Genomic DNA, 20,633 nt, shown 5'->3' on the forward strand with positions numbered 1-20,633 from the left:
AATAGTAGACTTGTTTTTCCCTTCACAACTACATTTTCACATCATTTTGCCACAAAATACTGTTGAGAAGAGAGAAGAGGAGAGAGGGAAGGGCGGGGGTGGTAAAATCATACTTTTATTGACAGAGTGTTGTTTAGATTAACCACTTCTAAAGGGCTTCAAAACCCACTACAAATTATACACAAGGACCCTGCCAAACCAAATCTCTTTCTATCATCTTTGAAAGGAGTGAAAGCATTTACTATTATTTCAATCAGAAATAAACCAAAATCATGAAGGACAGAGATTCAACTTCTGCTTGTGATATAGACCTTTCTCTAAAACAGCCATCATTGCAGAAAAATAGAGGTGAGAAATTGAAGGAGAACCAGTGTCTGGGCACATCTGGTATTGGTAGGAGGTCAGGAAGGACTGGATAACATCAGAAGAACAGCAGGTCAAGGTGGGTTTGCTCAATCTAAAACACAATCTAAATGTATTTTGGGGCTTTCTGTTATCATTATACTCAAGAAGCTTCTCAACCTTGCACTCTCAGTACAGCCACAAAAGTAGGGGCACAACATTGTCTTGTCATTACAAATAGAAAACAATAGCACAGTTGACTCCCAAGGACATATAAAGGCCATAACAAAGTCAATAATCAAGGCCCTACGACACCTGGCCTAGCCAGGCCATAGAGCTGTATAAAGGTCATCATAACCCTTTGTACGTACATTGCCTTCATCATCCACAACCTGGATCTGTCCAGAGTCACACAGTTTAACCACCGCTCCAATGGGGACATCGAATTCCCGTCCAGTTTTAAGGTCCATCCACACATAATCCCCCTGGAACCAAAGAGAAGATAGTTATACTCAGGGCTGCAGAAAGCTCAGCATCCCTTGGGATACAAGTTGCCGATGTTTGGTACCCATATCAGTACAAGTCAAACACCTTCCTTTGCAAACCACAAACCACGCCTTTCTACACATACTGAGGAAAGCTTTGGATGTGGCACTTGGAGATATGGCTTAGTGGTGATCATGATAGTGCTGAGTTAGTGGTTGGACTCAAAGATATTAGAGGTCTTTTTCAACTTTAATGATTCTATGAAACCTGCTGCAAGGTACTAGCAGCAGGACATGGTCCACACAGCACACACTCTCTGCACTATCTCTTTGTTTCTCAGGCTTGTGAGTGGTTATTGGTCATAGACTGTATCCAGCAGAAACAGGTTACAGAGCAGCAGTACAGGCAGAAAAATGCACCCAGATAGAGGTTTCCCTTTGTGTCACGTACAAACCGAGAAAATCACATTTAGGAGATAGTTTTGGGCCCTGCTAAGCCTTATTTGGAGCCTTGTGGCACATTTCTTCCTTGCAGATAATGGCTGTCAAATATACTTTGGAGAATGCTGAAAAGAGAATGAATAAAGATGGGTTAAGAACAGTACCAGAGAGGCAGATATATATGTACTTCTTCAGGAGTTCTCCCAGCCAGTGTGATGTGTAGGTGGGTTGTTTGCATTTAATACTTTCCAGTGGATTTTATCTACTGTGAGCACGTCCACTTGTATCCTGAAGCTGGGCAAAGTTTTAGCATCCATTATACCAAAGGAAGAATTTACCTAAAAAATGCTGTGTCCTTTTATATGTTTCAAATGTTTCACTTTAATTTGAGATCTCTATGTTTTAATTTTGGAAGACACAGCAAGCAGTTGACCCCTATCCACTGACTCCATGTCACTGGCAGTCTGTCAAGTGCTGCTGGGCAGGGCCTATCTTCTTATCAGCTCTGGATATTAAATTACTCAAATGCAAAAAAGCTTTTAAAGAAGCTGTTTTCCTCATCAGAAAAGCAAACTTCAAAATAACTCCAAACTGAAGCCCCAAGCAGGATCCACATTGAAACAAAGCAGAATTATTTTCCACCCTTATTCTCAGTGTGAAGATGTACTAAAATTGCGGGCAATCTAGTTGCTGGGTGTGTTTGCATTCATGCAGCTGAGATTAATATTGTGAACTTGTAGCCCCACCTAACACCACATTCCTGGGGACCAGCTCCACTTGTACCTATTAAGCATAATGCAAATACAATATCTATCTTTTGAAGTCCTGAAAAACTGCTGGGAGAAGGAGAAGAGAAAACCAGGAGGTATCACTTTGCATGTGCTCTGATATAACCCATTTCCTGAGCATACACCAGCAACCATTTCTGTGGACAGGGTATATTTATAGATTTGGGTTGATGCAAGGGCTCCTGAACGACCTTCATCTCCATGCTAGGTGGTAGAAACTGGAGACATCACCATCCAAGTCATCATTCACTAAGACTTCTGAGAGATACTAACCTGTGAGTGCTATGGGGATGTAAGGTTACACTCAAGGACTTAGACATGGACAAACACTACACACCAGGTGTTCTCAACCATCTTGTGGTAGACTCCACCCTGGCAGCTGCTTGCTAGTTTTCCAATAGGATAGCAATACAGTCATCCTGCTTACATGGAGCTCACGACCCAGTTCTTAGTCTGGGTTTTCATTTCCTCAGAGGGTTTTGCTACAGCTCTGTTATAAGTATCTATATCCAGCTCATAAAAATATAATACTCATATCTTTTTCTCATTAACTGTCTTATATCCACATCTCATAACTCAGTTAAAATGGGAAAAAAACAACAACTAATGAATGTAATGTCAGGAGCAAATACATTATAAATCCGTTTATATTAATATTTATTTCTTAGCTCCTTTGATCCAACACTCTCAAAGCATTTCAGAGCACTGTTATCCTCTACATCACTGGGCCAATTCATGCACAGGGTAGGTAACCTGATCAAGGTGTCAGCAAGAGAAGAGCTGGGTTGCTCAGTCCCTGCTCAGCAGAAAACCCTTCTGACACCTCAGCAGCTCTGTAAAAATTGCTCTTAATCAAAAAAACATTAATTGTAATGCTGTTTTTTAAAAAATATCTAATATTGAATAGCTGTAAAAGCAGCCTGCTTCATGTGTTCTGTTACCACACAGCTGAGATAAAAGACAGTCTAGTCTGCTCTACCCAAGGTAAATTGATACTCTACTACCTACCACTCAGACAACTTCTGTGCTTTTTCTGCCTAATGCAGAGTGCTCATCCCCTCAAACTGCTCTTTCTAAACCCATTAAAGTACAGTTCCTAATACTGGTGAAAAAAGTCTTATGGGATGGGCTAAGCTGGTAAGCTTAGAAAGGTCAGAGGGGGTTTAAAAAATACCATCACTTATTAAGAGTGCCGACCTATTTCCTTTTCTGACTTTAATGAGTTTGCTATAAACCCTGTGGAAGTCAGTTGCATTCCTTCTGCTGATGCAGTCACCCTCAGATCAGCCCCAAACCCAACAGATATATTGGAGATTTCGAAGCAAATCGGGGTGATTCATGCATTTACCAGCTGGGGCAGACTGGCTTATAAGTTGCATAACCTGCCTCATGCCTCAGTTATTTTTCAATACACTTGACAGAGTACTGGAGAAATGAGAATACCACCAGACCCTTTACAGTATCAGCACAGTCCAACTCTTCCTCCTCAACACAGCTGCTGGGTGCCAGTGCCCTTCCAAATGCTCTGGGGCAGACCCTCAGGACCTCACAAACTATGGAGAGTGACAACCAAACAGCAGTGTAAGCAGAGGAAACATCACCATGATGGGTGCACACACAGATCCACACAATTAACAAAGAGGATCTTTAGTAGGAATTTCCAAACGTGAAAAGCAGTAAGGTTGCACTGCAGGGGAGCTACAGTGCTTGAGGGGGATAAAGGAGGAAGGTGAGAGAAGCTGGTGGGAGCAGTATGAGGGGATATACCATCAACAGTAAGACAGGTTTCAAAGCAGCCTGAAAGCTCCCAGCCATGCTCAGGGCTTGGGATCCCCTGTCTTACCGCTAAAGTGGTCGTGGGTTTCAGGACCTGGTTGACATTGCGGAGTAGTGTCCATTTGCCCTGGTCTCTGTCCTGATCTTCTACCACCTCAGGACGTGGCTGCATGAAAACAACTTTCTTCTTCTTCAGCATCTCCAAAACTTAGCAGTGGTATTTATCCCTCTCTCTGTTTTCTATGTGTATTCCACCACGAATGCCAGAATGCTGTGGCTGGTTTGCTTTAGACCTGCAGCATGACTGTGCCTGCTGCTTGCAGGACACCTTGACCTGATTCACAATATGGCTCTTGGTAAAGATCTTCTTCTAGCAGAAAAATTTCCATGCTCCAGCCATGGTCCTCCACTGGCCAGCTGACATGCTCACTGTATATGACCAGCTCTACGCACTGTATATGACCAGCTCTCAAAGCAAACTGAACAACTTAGCTTCTCTTCACTTAAATTCTTCCAGTTTCTCCAGTAAGGATTGATACTTGCCAAGGACCTGAAGGATGCTGCAACTACCCGTTCTGGAAAAAGGACTGCAGGATTAACAGGAAACCTCTTCCTTTCCCTGTGACTTCTCTCTGTTACCTTCCTTTCCTAGTGAAATAACTGCCTGCCAGCTTCAGGACTTTCAGCACAGAATACACTGGGGTACTTACTAATCCGCAAATGCAGTAAGTCCCCATGCAACACATGGTATTTAATTAACCTAATACCTTTACATACCAAATTAACCAAAGCACAGTGGGAACTCAAAACCAGAGGCCATCTGCATTTTCTTTAAACTGATCACCTTGAGTAGATCCATAGCAACTGAATTTTTAATAATTCAGTGGAAGGTGTTCAGTACAGCTCAGCCTCTGTGCCTATAGGTGAGAGGAGAGCTTGGGCTGTAGATGAGAATGGGCTGAACTCAAGGATCATGGAGATAATGAGTTTGCACTGACTCTACTCCAGGCTGCTCTGCAAACCCACTTCTGCAATCTCTCCTTCTTTGTAGGATGGACTGTTCTAGTAGGGACTGATGAGAATTGCTGACCCAACCAGAAGAGCACAAGGCATTTTACAGTGACCTCAGATTTGTTTTTTTCTCGTCCTGTCTTAGATACAATTGAGATTTCTCATTTTCATCTAGGAAAGGCTTTTCTGCTCATTTAGAGAATTTCAGGCTCCAATTTCTTCCATAAAAATTTGGAATCTAAATTATTGTCTTTTACAGAGACTAGATCAACGCACTAATGGTGCAGCTGCTAAGATATTCTCATTTATCAGTGTTTTAATGAAAAACTCTACTGATAACCTCATTACATGGGGTTGTGAATCCATATGTCTATGAAGAGGACATAGGGACAGGGTTTATTGGTGGACCTGGAAGTGCTAGGTTAATGGTTGGACTTGAGAATCTTAGAGGTATTTTTTAACTTTAATGATTTCTGTCATTCTATATGATTGGCAAAAAGCTTCCTAAAAGAAGGAAGGCTTCATAGATCCCTCTTGATGGGACACACTCACCAAGGATAACAGCAGATGATGGGTACATCAAACTCATACTGAGCTACTTCTGTTCATCCATGAACAGCAGTGAACACAGTGAGGTAATCTTTGCCCAAAGGGCAGGTGACATTGTAGGTTTAAGCTCTACTACAAAGCCCCAAAACAATAAGGTGTATAATTCCTGTAGCTGTGCAAGTGAAGTCAGGAAGAGACCCAGTGTCATGGATAAGAAGCCAGGTGAGAGATTAACAAATGGGCATCTACCAAAGGAGCAACCAGAAATGTCCATGAGATGTAATAGTAACATAGGGAGAAGGAGACAGAGTGATGGGAGATGTCTACCTTCAGTGTGATTTGAACACACAGGGCTGTAAATGACTGCAGTTTTGCTTCCCTCAAAAGCAGAAGATAGATGTCAAACCAAAGGTAAAAAGCAATTGGAGAATGCATGTGGAAGGAAGGACTGAATAAATATATATAAAGGGACCCATAGGATGGGCTCTTTGGATTTGAGTGGGGTTCTACAGATGCTCTTTGCTCACCAGCACACCTCTTCTCATTGCTGTACCATGGAAATTGGAGCAGTGTGGGAACAGCAGATCTGAGAGAGAGCAGGTGGAGTATTTATCTCACCTTGCACTGGAGCAGACAATTTTGGTCAGCTATACCCTATACCGCATTTCAGAGGCTGTGTATCACTGTGTGCTGCCAAAGAGTAAGCTAAGGAGCAGAGGACTGGAATGATTTGCCCTGGGTTATCCTTGGTATAGGACCCAAAGAAGAGATGGGAGCCTGAAGGGCTGAATCCAGTCTGTGCCAGTCCTATTACATGAGTGTGCTTATTTTTTTAACCTGACACTGGGGCTGCTGAAAGTCTGTAATTTCACACATTCCCACTGCATAATTTTTGCATGGCTAATCTGCTAGCAGGAAATTTTCTAGGAACTCTTAGACAGAGTCACACGTGTCAGTCAGTGACAGTCAGGATTTGCAGTGAGGTGTGTCTGAACAGCCTGAGTGTGCTGCCTCCTGGAAACGGGAAACCCCATTCCTTAGAAGGGACGACCCAGCATGGAAAACAGCCTCCTTTCTCTTTGTGTCAAGGGGCAGAGCAATAGCATTAAGCCTCTGATCAGCCTGCTTTTTCTGAGGGAACGTGCTATGCCTTATGTGGGAAACAAACACAGTACAATAAGAGGAGGGACACAGTGGAGGAAAATAAACCTTTAGCTGGCTGGCAGCCTGTCAGCAATGCCATCCGGTTTAGATTACAGCTCCCTGAGGTAACATTAGACTCTTCACTGCAGAGACAGAAGTATGAGCCAGAAGAGCCATGCTGGACCCTGCTCTATTGATTTACTACACCTCTGCAGCAGCAGTCACAGCTGAGATCAAGGTCCTGCTGAGTCCTTTACTCTCTTACTGCTCATCTCAAAAGCAGAAAATCCTTAGTGCACACAGACACCAATACAAACATAGGCATTCCCCCAGCTGCAGACTTCAATGTGATTTAGAGAGCAGACTGAAATCTAAAGGTATTGTGCACTGCTGCTGATTACGCCAGTTCAGACTTTCAACAGCTACTTGAATCCTTCAGGCAGTAGAATGTCTGTGCTCTACTAAAACCACATATCTTCACCTCTAGATATTTATCACCTGGTTCAGTTCAGCTCTCAGTTACATGGGTGTACCTTGCTCAGTTTAATGGATCTTCTGAATTTATAGCTATGCAAACCAAGAGGGAATCAGCACTGCTCATCTCTGTTCTTTGCTCACATCTTCAGTTGTGCATTTGCCACCATCACCAGGAAAAGGTGGAAAAGAAATAAAAAGCTTGGATTTATACTTAATAACAAACAATAACATAGAGGAGAAGCACACATGCTAGTAGATGGTAGACCTAATATTTTTCCTGTCTCATAAATAAACAAGATGCGTTTCACAATTTCTTGTAGCACATCAGGCAGCAGCTGTCAGCCAAGGTAACATGCTACACACAAAGGCTTGCTGAAGCAAAGAAAGAGATGCAAGAGGTGTTGTTAAATAATTCAGTAATTAATGCACCGCTTACTCACCCTGTAACTTCAATACTGACAGGAGGAAAAAAACCTCCCACAAACACGGCACATGTCCCAACATTTTCCCATTTAGTGCTGTGGGACAGTCAAAGACTCTGAAAGCAAAAATGATGGATTTAATCGGATTTACTGGGGCGCAATCCAGTGGTGTAACATGGCTCAGCTCCAAGTGATGCCTGACCTCTTCCCTGGCTTTTGGCAAGGAGCTTGTTGTTGACTGTTTGGGACCTCTTGGCTTAGGAGTGGATTTTAAGCATGCAGACAAACACAGAGATAGAAGATTTAATCCGTGACTCCTATGGCATTACTGTCACGGGTGAAGTGGAGAATCCGGCAATCTGTTGACGCTACAAGCAGATTAGGCTGTCCCTGGGTGTCACCCACCCAAATGCCGTGCCAGAGTCCTGCATATCAAAAAGCTGATGGACTCTGCTTGGGATGTGATTGAAAAATCTGCTAAGATGCAGAAGTGGAACAGGAAATGAAGACTGATGCTTTTAGCCCTATGGCTGCATCCTGTCCTAAATGCAAATGGAAGAAATCCAAAGGAAGACGACAGAGCAATCATAAGAAATACAAATCTGGAAAACCAGATTGAGGGAAAATAAAGCCAGAAGGAATCAAAGGGGTTGTGCTTTAGGATGGGAGCATGTAATTCTGTACTGTTAGACCAAGACATACTCCTTCAGGCCCTAAGAGTAGAGATGTTGCCCTGGTACCAAACTGCGAACTTTCAGATCCACTCTAAATCTGCCAGAAACAGTCACTGCTGTCCCTCCAGACAAACAAAAGTGCAGCTAAAGGCTCCCTAGTTTGCAATAGCAGGAACAATGGAAACTCCTTTCTCTTACACACCCAGAATTAAAGATTTTGGACATTTTTCTATAAACAAATATTGCTCTGTATTTCAAGCTTTAGGAAGAGGGGACTCAGGGTCCCTCTCATTCTCTAGGCATTATTTGGGAGGGATGCTGATTCCAACAGGTCCCTATGGTTGGACAGTACAGCTCAGCTGCCTATTCCCATCCCTTTGATGACACCAAACTCTGTGGTGCAGTTGATACACCTTAAGGATGGAATGCTATCCAGAGAGACCTAGACAAACTCAAAGGGTGGGCCCAAGGAAACCTCATGAGGGTCAAGAAAGCCAAGTGCAAGGTCCTGCACCTGAGTCAGGGTAAACTACAGTGCCCGTGTATGCTGGGGGATAAGTGACTGAGAGCAACCCTGAGGAGAGGGATACAGTGAATGAAAAACTGGACACAAGCTGGAGATGTGCACTGGCAGTCCCGAAAGCAAACTGCATGATGAGGGAGAGGATTCTGCCTCTGGGGCCCCCAGCATAAGAAGTACCTTTTGGAGCGGGTTCAGATGAGGCCACAAAGATGCTCAGAGCACTGAAGCACATCTACTATGGAGACAGGCTAAGAAAGTTGGTGTTGTTCGGCCTGGAGAAGAGAAGGTTCTGGGAAGACCTTAGAACCCCTTCCAGTATCTACAGAGGATCCAAGAGAGAGCTAGAAAGGGACTTTTGACAATGGCATGTAGTGACAGGATAAGGGGGAATGGCTTCAAGATGAAGTAGGGTTGATTTCAGTTATAAGAAAGCTGGGGACAAATCTTTTAGCAGGAAAAAGGGGTAATGGTTTTAAACTAAAACGAGAGAGTTTTAGACTAAATGTTAGGAAGAAGTTTTTTTACAATGAGGGTGATGAAACACTGGCACATGTTGCCCAGAGAGATGACAGATGCTCCATCCCTGGAAACATTCAAGATCAGGTTCTGAGCAATCTGATTCAGTTGAAGACATCCCTGCTCATTGCAGGGGGATTGAACCAGATGGCCTTTAAAGGAACTGTGATTCTTTGATTTGATCCCCCAGTGAACCAGCTCAGCGAATTAACCCAGCAGTAATATTTTCACGTGTTTCTACAAACTGTTTTACTGGTTTAGTCCCTGAACTGGCTCACAATGCAAACAGCAAAGCCCCAGTGCAGGAGCAGGGAGAGCAGCAAGAATACAGAACTAGCAGCATGCCTGTAGGAGTGAAGCTTCTGCCTGCACAGGTATCTGCTGTGGCATCACTGAGTGGAGCTGATGGAGGCTCTGCCTCACTCACAGATGAGCTTTATTTCCTGGATGAAGGCAAAGAACTGTTTGATTTGATTCATGAAAGCAGAATCCAGCTGATGAGCATGAAAACTACAGAACTATGTAACAGATGGAGGCAAATAGGTATGTCTACCCAACATTTTTCTGCCTCTGAGGCATACAGGCTTTTCAAGATCACAAGGGTTCACAGAAAGGACACAGTTTGAATTACACTGCACAGTACTGATGAAGGGGGAAAGTGAAAAAAAAATAAAGATGATACACAGAAATATAAACTGGAAGGGATGTTTCTCATCCTGGCTCATGCAGGCTGTTCAAAGAAGCCTGAAAACCACCATATGAATTTAATTGTTTTAGCTCATTTTATTCCTTGGGAAACAAAGAGCATTTTTCCACCATCTGCAATAAAAAATATCTTTTAGTTTTCACATGCAACCTGTCAAATTCTCTTTCAGTGTTTCAGCTTCATCTTCCATGCTCTGTGAAGATGCTTTCTACTTAATTTCTTTACTTCAGGCTCTTCTTTCCTCCTCCCTGGCTTTTCACAGCCTCACTGAGACCTAGCATGCAATTAGTTCCCATGTACCAAATAGATGTGGGACTATTGTAATCTGCACAGCTATTCTTGCATAAACAGAGAGGTAGACTTAGTGCAAAGAAGTGCTTAATCCTAGTACAAACATACTATTTTCCTATACAGTAGTAGTCTACACTCATGTAAATGCAATTTCCCCAGTAGAAACGTGTCTGTGCTAAGAGTCTGCATTAGCCAAAGTCACGCTAGCATGTCTAGACTAGTCCTACTACTTAAATAGCATGTCTTATCTTTGGAAATATTGAATGAAAGGGGAGTAATTCTGCTTTTCCTTCACTGCCACGCTAGATTGGAGCAGATTTGCCCTTTTTACACACCATCTATGTGTATCCTGAGGGTTATGTTGGTTATTGAGGAGAGTGAGGGAGGTTAGTTTGCAGCTCAGTCAATAGCATCTTGAGGGAGTTTGTGATATGACTGATGAAGGGAGAAATGGACTGCTCCAGGAGTGTTGTTTGAAAAGCCAGCCCCTGAGAGGACTGGATGGCAGGAGAAAGCATAATTGAAAGCAAACAAATCATACAGGCTACACTCATGATGCAATTCAAAACATTTCAATACTGGTTTCTGTTCCTTAGGTACCAGCCACAAGGGTGCAGAGATGCTGCAATTCAAGTAGCATCCCTCTGAAAGGAGAAAAGATACTACAACATGTAAAAAAAAATTGGATTTGAGATTGTTCAGCCTGGAGAAAGGTAAGCTCCAGGGTGACTTTATTGTGGCCTTTCAGCACCTAAGGGGGCTACAAGATAGTCGGAAATGGACTTCTGACAAGGGAATGTAGGAGTAGAACAAAGGGGAAAGGCTCCAAACTAACAGAGGGCAGGTTTAGATTAGATAGATGGCAGAAATTCTTGACTGTGAGGGTGGTGAGGCACTGACACAGGTTGCACAGAGAAGTTGTCGCTGCGCCATCCCCACAAGTGTTCAAGGTTGGATGGGGCTTTGAGCAACCTGGTCTAGTGGAAGGTGACCCTGCCCATGGCAGGGAGGTGGGAATGAGATGATCTTTGAAGTCCCTTCCAACCCAAACCATTCTATGATATTATGATTCTATGAAAAAAATCTGAAGAAAACTAAGCACATGGATGCTTTTTCTTCATGAAATGGACAAAAAAAAGAATCATACTAGTATTTATTAAAACCCAGAAAAATAATCCATACTTCATTGCTTCTTTAATGGTTTTGAAGATTTCAAAACCGGCTCCATACAAGACCACCTTGAAATGGAAACTCAGATTAAGTTGCTAATTGCAACCACTTGCCTGGATTCTTCAAGCCCCTCTGCCTACAGTATTTGGAAAACTTCCCAAATTGCTGGTGGTAGGTCCTTCCGAGGGAGGAGGTGGACCAGCTGCAGAGCTGTGCAGCACAATACCAGCCCCATCTGCTGTAACTCTCTGGAACTACCAAATGCACCAGGAGATTTATTTCTGATGATTTCTTCATGGGTTTTAATTAAACTTTGATGCTAATAGTATGTGAAATTCCAGAAGGCTCTGGAATAACATAGGGACCACAGAGGACAACCACATTAATTAAAGGTCTGAAGGAACCAGTTGGCAAGTCCAGCTAGACAAACTCTAACCTAGAGGTTGCAAACAGAGGTAGTGTGGAGATTTTAGGCTGGCACAAAACGACAGAGACTGAGACAACCATCACTGTCCAAATCATGGTGGCAGCTGGCAGATGCAGCCAAGACAGTTGACACAAAAATGTGCACTGTGGATTCCCTTAAACTTGGGACAGCTTTACAGTTAATGGCTTATAGCTTGTTCGGCACACATTGAAGAGACCTGGCTTTCAAAAAGGGATCATGAACCAGACTCAGAACATCAGTCCTTTTTACACACAAAACCCCAGAAACCTGCTTCAAAATCCAAGTCCCACCAAGTAATCAGCAGCCACTGCAAAAAAAGCAATAGTCACAGCTTGGTAAAGTTGGATCTATTTTTTACATAAAATTATCAAGGAAAGGTAGTTGGTAAGGTTGTCACTGAGTAAGACTTTCATATGGACCCCCTGAACTCTAGTAGCCAGAAGAGTAAAACCATAAAAGAAATAATATCTGCATGGTTTTGTCACAGTAAATAATTCCTGTATTATTTGTACTTCTTATATTCCTCATGGATTTTTTATTATATGGACAGTCCACTCTGCATATACTGCACAAGGGGGATATGGTTTCTAAAGGGGTTTGGTCATACATTTTACCCACTTTGAAAAGGATTGCATTACAAATACAATTAAAATTTTGGAGCCAAAATTTTGGTTTTCTGGGGGGTTTTCAGAGTGCCTAGTATGGCAGAGATATTGTTCAGCAGCAGCCAGCTAATTGGTGCTCATGTGCAAACCCAAATCTTGTAAAAGAAAATTAATTCTTGTGAAGAAAACTCATCAATTTTATAGTTGTTTTGAGAAATTCAATAATTGCCCTATAGTCTTAATTTTGAGACTGTAAGAGCATTATCATACAGATATATTAATTAAGCCTATGTTTCTGTAAGGAATGGGCTGGCAGTTGCAGCATGGAATTACAGTTAATGCCCCTATTGCATTTTGCTGGATGCAAATGTTTAATTAGAAGCATCTGCTTAATGGGAAAGGCTGCCTATCTGTCTTGCACTGAATCTAGGAATTTTATGGGGTTAAGGGGCAGTAAAATGCCCTCATGAAGTGACTTGCAGATCATGAAAATGCATTGTGTGACCTTAAGAGTCATTTGCCAGCAATGATGCTGGCAATAAAACACATGGCTGGGTGGTGGGAGATGTACATGAACTGCTCATATTGCATTTGCACTGGCTGCACTAAAGACTTCCAAGTCATGGTGGGCAAATCACTGTCCCAGATAGGTGTTCTTCCTAATCTTAAAAACAAGCAGCATTTGGTTCTTTGTTCCTCAGCATGCAAAATAAGACAACCTCTTTTTCTCCTGGGTTCTGCTAAAATGGCTCTGAGGAAACTATGGAGGACATCTGCTTCTTGCTTGAAGAGTTGAGAGAGAACAATACTATCACAATGTAAGTGGAATTGCCTCAGGCAGAACATGAAAACGAGTGTGCAAGGTTAAGGCACACCAAAGGACCATCTGTGGTAGCATCCTGCCTTCACCAGTGGCCCATGTGGATGCCTAGGGCAGAGTGGGACAAGGCTGTAGAGATACTTCTTTAGAGTACATCCAAAAATAAGGGGATATCAACCAAAGTCAGTTGGGACTAGGTTCAGCAAAAAGCCACAGGACATCTGGACAAGTAAGGAATCTGGACAGGTGCTTGGAAAGGAGATTCATTAGGGAATACTAACTAAATAAATTACTTCAGGCTTGGGAAATAACCAAGCTGAAAACTTATAGGTAGAGGCCAGGAAATTAGCTGAAGGACAGGAACATATTTTGAGGAAATAACATTGTATGCTTTCTCATGCCTTGATGTCTGGATACAGACTGTCAGGTGGGACAGACCTAGGTCTGAACAAATCTGATATACATTCCCAATCTCAGCCCACTGTAACTCTGTTCAGATCTGCATAGTAGTTTCTGTTCAGGAACAGAAGTCCTCGTAACTTACAGCTGGTAGTTTTCTCTTGTCACAAAATTGCCTGAAGGAGGATGAAATCCTTCTAAACTTTTAAGATTGACCATTGACAAGTGCAAGAAAGCAGGTGCTTTCCTCTGCCAATGCCACCCTCGTTGCCCAGAGAGCAGCCAGAGCTGATGTGCAAAGCAGAGGAGAGGAGGACTGATCCACCATGACACCTTTACATGTTTGTAAACCTTAGATCCATGTGGATGAGGCCAACTGGGAAAAGGCAATTCCCTTACATTGTAACATTCTGATGCATAACCCCTGCACAAGCTGGTCAGTAGTGTTGACCACTAGAGCAATATCTGTAAATATATCCAGGACCGGCAAAACGAAAATGCTAAGGCATCACCATACAAATTTCCAAGTCCCAGTCCACATTTACTCATCTCACTTCCTCATCGTTGAAAGCCCCAGTAGAAATATCTAAAGTGGCTCACTGGCATAGCACAGGTTATTTCATTTCCAGTACTGAATTTTCTCTGCTCTTAAAGACATTTTTAATTCTTTTCAAGCAAACATCTAAATCCTCCTCCTGTTTTGGTTACATTTATAAACCAACTAAAAATACATTTACCCTTCAAAAGTTCCTACAGTACATTTTCCTGAGAGAATGCCATTTTACCAAAACTGAAATAGAACAGGAAAAACCATAAACTAAAGGTTGATATGTAGAGTATAATTTTGATGTTCTTAGTGGATGTCTGCCTTCAAACTGGTCTTTTAATTCCAGTGAAACTATTTTATTTATTGACCAGGCAATGACATCTCAACAGATATTCTCTGTACCCCCAGCTCAACTTTCTTCTGAGAAAGAAATGTCATTTTTCAATCTGTGCTATTGAAAAGGTCTGTTATTGCTTTTCTTCCCTGGGGCTCCAGGAGCTGCGCTCAACCTTCTTCAACCTGATTGCAAAAAGCCAGAGCTAAGTGTGTTTCTTGAGGAAAATTGCTGTCAAATCTACACTATGCTAGCAAATGATGCTATGCTTTGAAAAGGAAATGAATTTTATACCATAACAGCCAAATCTTTCACTAGTGTACATCAGGGTCATTCCACAGAAGTGTCTGTAGTGCCAAATCCATGACATATTGAGGGTTCCCTTTTTAATGCCTTGCTGTTGAATGTTTTCCAATTTTGCAAGAGGAATTTGATGAAGATGAAGGTTGCCTCAAACAGGGAGAACTGCCTGCCTGTTGCACAGCCATCTGTACATCGAGCAGATGACAAGCTCGGCCCCACATTCGATTGAGGCTGTCATACCACAAACATTTCTTACAGCAGCCATGTTGGATTAAATGTCTACCTTTTACCTAAATTCCTCCAGTTATGAGTCCCTATATTCCATCTGAAGACTGACCTGAGTAAAAATAACAGCAAAAAAAAGGAAATAATAAATTAGGTTCAAGTATTTTTAAAGTACACATGATTCATATGATTTTGGCAAAATTATGGACAGGGTGGTCCAGTTAATAGCTGTATCACACATCTGTGAGAGAGTGGAGGGCAAATAGAGGCAGGTGGGTATGCAGGCATAGGGATGGGATGGGATGGGGCAAGAGCTCCTTTGCTCTGCTCTTTTTGCATAGGTGGGATGAAGATGCTTGTTCCCATTAAGAACAGTGATCAGAGGCTCAGTGGCTGGGATAAAGACAAAGGGAAATCAACCCTTCTGTTGATCCCTTGTAGCAGGGTGAGAGGTGGGGTGCATGGGAATAAAGGATTTCTGATTTCCCTCCCCAAACATCTCTCCTGCAAAAGGGGTTGCTAGATGGACCAACAGACCCCAGCTCGACCAGCTGGTGCAGAGTGGCCATGTGAGGTTCAAGATTCATTACAAATTTTTTTTCTTTTCTATTTTTTTTTTTTACAGAGGACATGTAAATACAGTATGACTTCTTCAGCATCAGCTTACAGAAGCACAGGATGACAGTCATTTAGGTTGGAAAGGACCCTTAAGATCATCAAATCCAACCATTAATCCAACACTCTAAATTGTGTCTCCAAGTGCCACATGTACACATTTTTTTAAATACCTTCAGGGCTGATGAGTCCACCACTGTCTTTGGCAGCCTATTCCAATGCCTGACCACCTTTTTGGTGAAGAAACTTTTCCTAATATCCAATATAAACTCCCTTGGCACAACTTGAGGCCCTAAGTTGGAGGGTTAAAGAGAACGTTTGAGGAGCTGAATTTCTCTCTTCTTGCTCTAGACGTTGGGTCTCAGCAATCTAAATGCATCTTTAAGGGCTCTGACAGACAGTGAGAAGTTACCATCAAGCAAGATAAGATGATATGTGAGCTGCCCTGCAAGAGCTGTCCATGGGGATGTAGATTTTTCCTTGGGGAAACATATGGCCCCAAGATTAAGTTGAGGTAAATTTTGTTATTGAGTCCTTTGAAGCTTCCTGTATCCTCAAATGAATGTCCTATTGGGTGGGTGTTTTGTTATTGCCTCTCAAAAAAGCAAAACTAAACTCAGCCACGCATATAACAACTGTCACTCCAAGCCTTCTCTACCTTGAATCCAAATAGATTAAGGTTTCAGTGCATACACTTCAGGGAAGGTGGATCCTGGGAGCTTGTCTGAGGTATCAAAAAGCAGGAACGAGTGCATTTCAGGCAGACTGTCTAAGAGGGTATTTCCACACCAGAGCTGAGATTGCTCCCTCTACCTTTATTTGACATCACACAATTTATATTCCACAGCCACAGCACTGCAAGAAAATCTCCCTAGCCTGCAGCTTCATTTTCTGCAAACGGCAATCCCAGCACTTTAATTGTCCCATAAATGTGATGGAAAGGATTTGATGCAAAGAGCTGTTAAAATGCCAAATGTCTTGAGCATGGCAACTAATGAATGGCTCCCAACGATTCATGTTTCAATCTATATGCAAATGTGCCCTTTGGTTGGCTTGTGCTGGACTTTTCATTGCTGCATTACAGCTATCCAGGGAAGCCTCAGACTCATAGATCAGAGAGAGATACAAGGCATAAATAGGAGAAGACTTAAATTATTCAGTGTTTATGAGAAAGAGAATCCAAACACTGGAGTTACACTTTGCTTTTTATAATAACATGATTACAATCAGCCCTGAGAAGACCTACAATAATGTTGTTTTTCTCCCCCTCCCTTTCCTTCTTGCTAACAAAATACATAGCACAGTGAATCACTTTGCAAAGCTGAATGTGTATTACCAATAACACCAAAATGGTGAGTTGTCAGCTCCAGGTAAAGCTGGTGCTCACAGAGCCCAGCTGGGAGATGTCTGTGAGTAGATTGAAAGGTTTCAAAGTCTGGTCTCTGCTATTCTTAATCCCATCATAGGAAAACATCTTGGAGCATCAAACAGAGACTCTGTAAACACCGGTGGTCACAAAATCTATGCCTGCTCATTAACAAATTGCACAAATCCCCTTCAACTGCAGTGCAATGTGTAATTCTGGTCTTAACAAGGAGAAATTAAGCTGGAGGAGTGAAGAAAGTGCTGCCACCATCACAAGAGGGCTGCAGAGTTTGTTTTACAAGAGGGACAATAAAGTTGTATAGGATTTTGGTTAATTCCAAGGGGAGGAAGGAAAATCATAACTCTGTATACAAACACCAGAGAAATGGCAAGAAGGAGAAAGGACAATTTTAGCTAAAGGCCAGTTTGGCATGAGAACGGGAACCCACAAATACCCTCAGAAAACAGAGACATGAACATATCAAGGGCAGTGTCATTTATGTAGGACTTGTTTTGTGGGGTTTAAAGCTGAAGCTGTACTGGGGACTTTTTGTTCAAAGACATGCCAGAGGTGGCACAGATTTTGCACAGTGAATGGCTGAAAGGAAACTGTGAGCTTTTGGCATTGCACCCAAGAATCACCTTTCTAGGAGCTCTGCTGAGCCAGGAGAGCAGAACTCTGACCAAGCCTTGGCTCCTGCAAAGTTTCAGAATAGCTGGAGCACTTTCCCTGCCTTGGAAGAGCTTTATTGCATGACGTATCCACAGTGCTTGACTCCTCAGTACCTTAATTTCTGGTTGGGCTTTGGTGTCCTTTATCTGCTTAGATTAGGTCTTCACTGTTTCTCTTAACTTCTATTTCTATTTCTCTCTCCATAGCCCCAGGAGCAGGTTGGGGGGCCAGTAAGAAATGGGAGAAATCCTCAACGGCAGCAATGGTCTTCATGTGGTCTGGACATGGTCAGGAGACCACAGTAACAGAAAAAAAATCTTCTGAAAAATCTCTTTTAGTGTATGAGATTTGTGGGATCATAGAATATCCTGAATTGGAAAGGACCTAGAAGGATCCTCGAGTCCAGTTCCTGATGTTGAACTTGGTCCTACAGGAAATACGTAAATTCTGTGACCATGTTCTATTGCCCAGCAGATAAGCAGGTGTGATTTCTGCTAGACTAGCCCAGCAACTGCAAATTTGCAGCACTGTGATACCTTGGACTTAAGACTGGTTTATATGAGAGTAGCCTACATGAGCAAGAAGATGGAGTTGGCAAAAAGTGCTATGTGGCAAGCAGCAGGCATTTGCCATTTGCCACCAGGAAAGCCCTTTCCCTTGCCAGGCTGTGTGGTCATGTATGGCCAGGACCACCACACCCTGCTGGCCTCCACTCCAGCTCCAAAAACATCTCCACTTTAAATAACAGACAGAACACGCACAAATGAGCTGCTGCTCTGCTGAAGAGCCAAACAAACTTGTCAGGCTGCCAAGGCAGGAACTCAGGAAGCCCTCCTTTTCCATCTTCTCTTTCTTTGTGCACTGAAATGGACTTGCCAAGAGTAATTTACTAGTGACTAAAGCTGATAAGTCTGACTCCCTGCAGGCCCCTGCTGGGGAACAATATTGGCTTTTCTTCCAGATTACTGGGTGGAAGATGCAGGGCAGGAGCTTTGTGTGTTTTCCTCTCCTTTCTGGAGCCATGCACTGCCCTTGGCACTCAGTTCTCCCTTAGGGAGATCTTGGTATGAACTGTTTTGATGGAAGAATGGAAGGAGAGCAATGCCATGGGGTTCTCCTCAAAATTTCTGGATTTATAGCTAGGTAAGGACAGGGAAAGCAAGCTGCAAGGACCAAAAGCTCTGTGCTCATCTATGCCAGGTGATGATTTGGTGTTTTGTTTGATCTCGTAGGATAAAGTTTTCAGGGTAATACGGGTGGGAGGGCACAACCATAAGCATGTTGTGCACATTCAAGAATGAGTAAAGAAAAAAAGACAGAGGGAAAGCTCCTTAGAAAGTAATGAAGATCAGGAACAGCATAGATGTTCCTGAAAAAAATCTTACAGCAAAACTTAAGGAGGCAAAATACATTTTTGCTGCTACTTGCAATTAAACATCACATAAACAGCAGCCTTTTGGACTATGGAGAGCAAAGTGTTTCCAGTGTGACTCAGAATGGCCTTTTAGAAAGGGCAAACTGGTATAAAATGACCTCGGAAAGGGCTTGTATCTGCTAACAACTGGGTAACCTTATTTCCTTACAACAGGGGTCCTTGCTCACCTTATCTACGCTGCAGAAAGATGTTTGCAGTAAGCAACAAGTTCAACACAATATTTCCCTGATATTTGTCAGCACCTGCTTGGAGTCTGAAGCCACAGGGAGAGAGCCCAGAATGACTTTAGAAGCATTGCCTAGACAAGCCACCTTGTTTTTAGATGATGAGGAAGATGCTCTATTTGATTAAAACTCTGCAAAGGGTGAATTCAGATCAATACAGAAGACTGTGAACCACAAAGGGGTACCCACCAGCACAGAGACATGACAGCAAGCCTGGAGTGATACCATCCTTTGACAGAGTTGTTACAGGGTATTTATCAACTGCTATTCTGACCTTTCAACCTACTTATTTTTAATTTCCACCCCCATTTTCCTTGGCATTGCAAACGCCATCAGTCAGTTTGTGCATGAGGCCAATGCCTTGGAGTCTTTGGAAGGGGGATTGTGTTCCTACCCACCCCTACCAAAGAGTGGCCTGTTTTTGTTGGGCTCAGGTCCTGGCAGGTCAGGACAACACTATAAAGAGTATTCCTGTTGCTCCAGGAGATCTCTGGCATTTCTTCCACTCAAAGCCATTCTCAGCTCTTTGTGTCACTGGTATTAACTGAAACCATGGGGGTTCCTTCAAAGGTCCAGTGCTTTCTGGACAAAAGCAGGCAAAAGCATATTGACCAAGAGAGACACAGAGCTGAATCAAAATTGATGGGTAGATTTGCTCCATTGCCTCAATGCCTGACTGTGCTGACAAATATATTTGAAGCTCAATCTGCAGCCCCAACTCAGGACACATCCTCTTGGACTGTCAGTCCTCCCCAGGTGAAACATGGCAATGAGACAACTCAGAAACTGAGAGTGAGAAAGACATGTTATGCCTACACAAAGGGAAAACAGTACAATTTGAAGCCCTAAGTTATTACAGAATCTACGTGAGACCTGCCATGAAACTTAATTCTTCAATTCATAGAATCATAGAATAGTTTGGGTTGAAAGGGACCTTCAAGATCATCCAGTTCCAACTCCCCTGCCTTGGGCAGGGATACTTTCCACTAGACCAGGTTGCTCAAAGCCTCATTCAACCTGGCCTTGAACACCTCTTCCAGGGATGGGGCAGCAACAGTTTCTCTTGACAACCTATGCCAGTGCCTCACCATTCTCACATTAAGTAATTTCTTCCTAACATCTAATCTAAATCTCTCCTGTTTCAGTTTAAAACCATTTCCCCTTGTTCTATCACTGCATGCCCATGTAGAAGTTGCTCTCCTCTTTTTCACAAATCCTCTGGAGGTACTGGAAGGTGCTGTAAGGTCTCCCTGGAAACTTCTCCAAGTTGACTGCCTCCACATCAGAGGTGTTTCATCCCTCAATTTCTTTTAAATGTAGAAAAAG

The 20,633-nt window shown here is 42.8% G+C and overlaps 1 protein-coding gene across 3 annotated transcripts in view; it reads right to left on the bottom strand.

Moving 5' to 3' along the window:
* MYO7A (myosin VIIA) overlaps positions 1-20,633 on the bottom strand; it is a 101,026-nt gene that overhangs the window by 60,612 nt on the left and 19,781 nt on the right. For all 3 annotated transcript variants that reach the window (XM_071557162.1, XM_071557144.1, XM_071557153.1), the window contains exon 3: positions 714-827. In XM_071557162.1, coding sequence (XP_071413263.1) covers positions 714-827 — 114 coding nt within the window. The remainder of the gene's footprint in view (positions 1-713; positions 828-20,633) is intronic.

The sequence above is a fragment of the Pithys albifrons genome, chromosome 1 (genome assembly GCF_047495875.1).
Source record: "Pithys albifrons albifrons isolate INPA30051 chromosome 1, PitAlb_v1, whole genome shotgun sequence".
Taxonomy (NCBI): domain Eukaryota; kingdom Metazoa; phylum Chordata; class Aves; order Passeriformes; family Thamnophilidae; genus Pithys; species Pithys albifrons.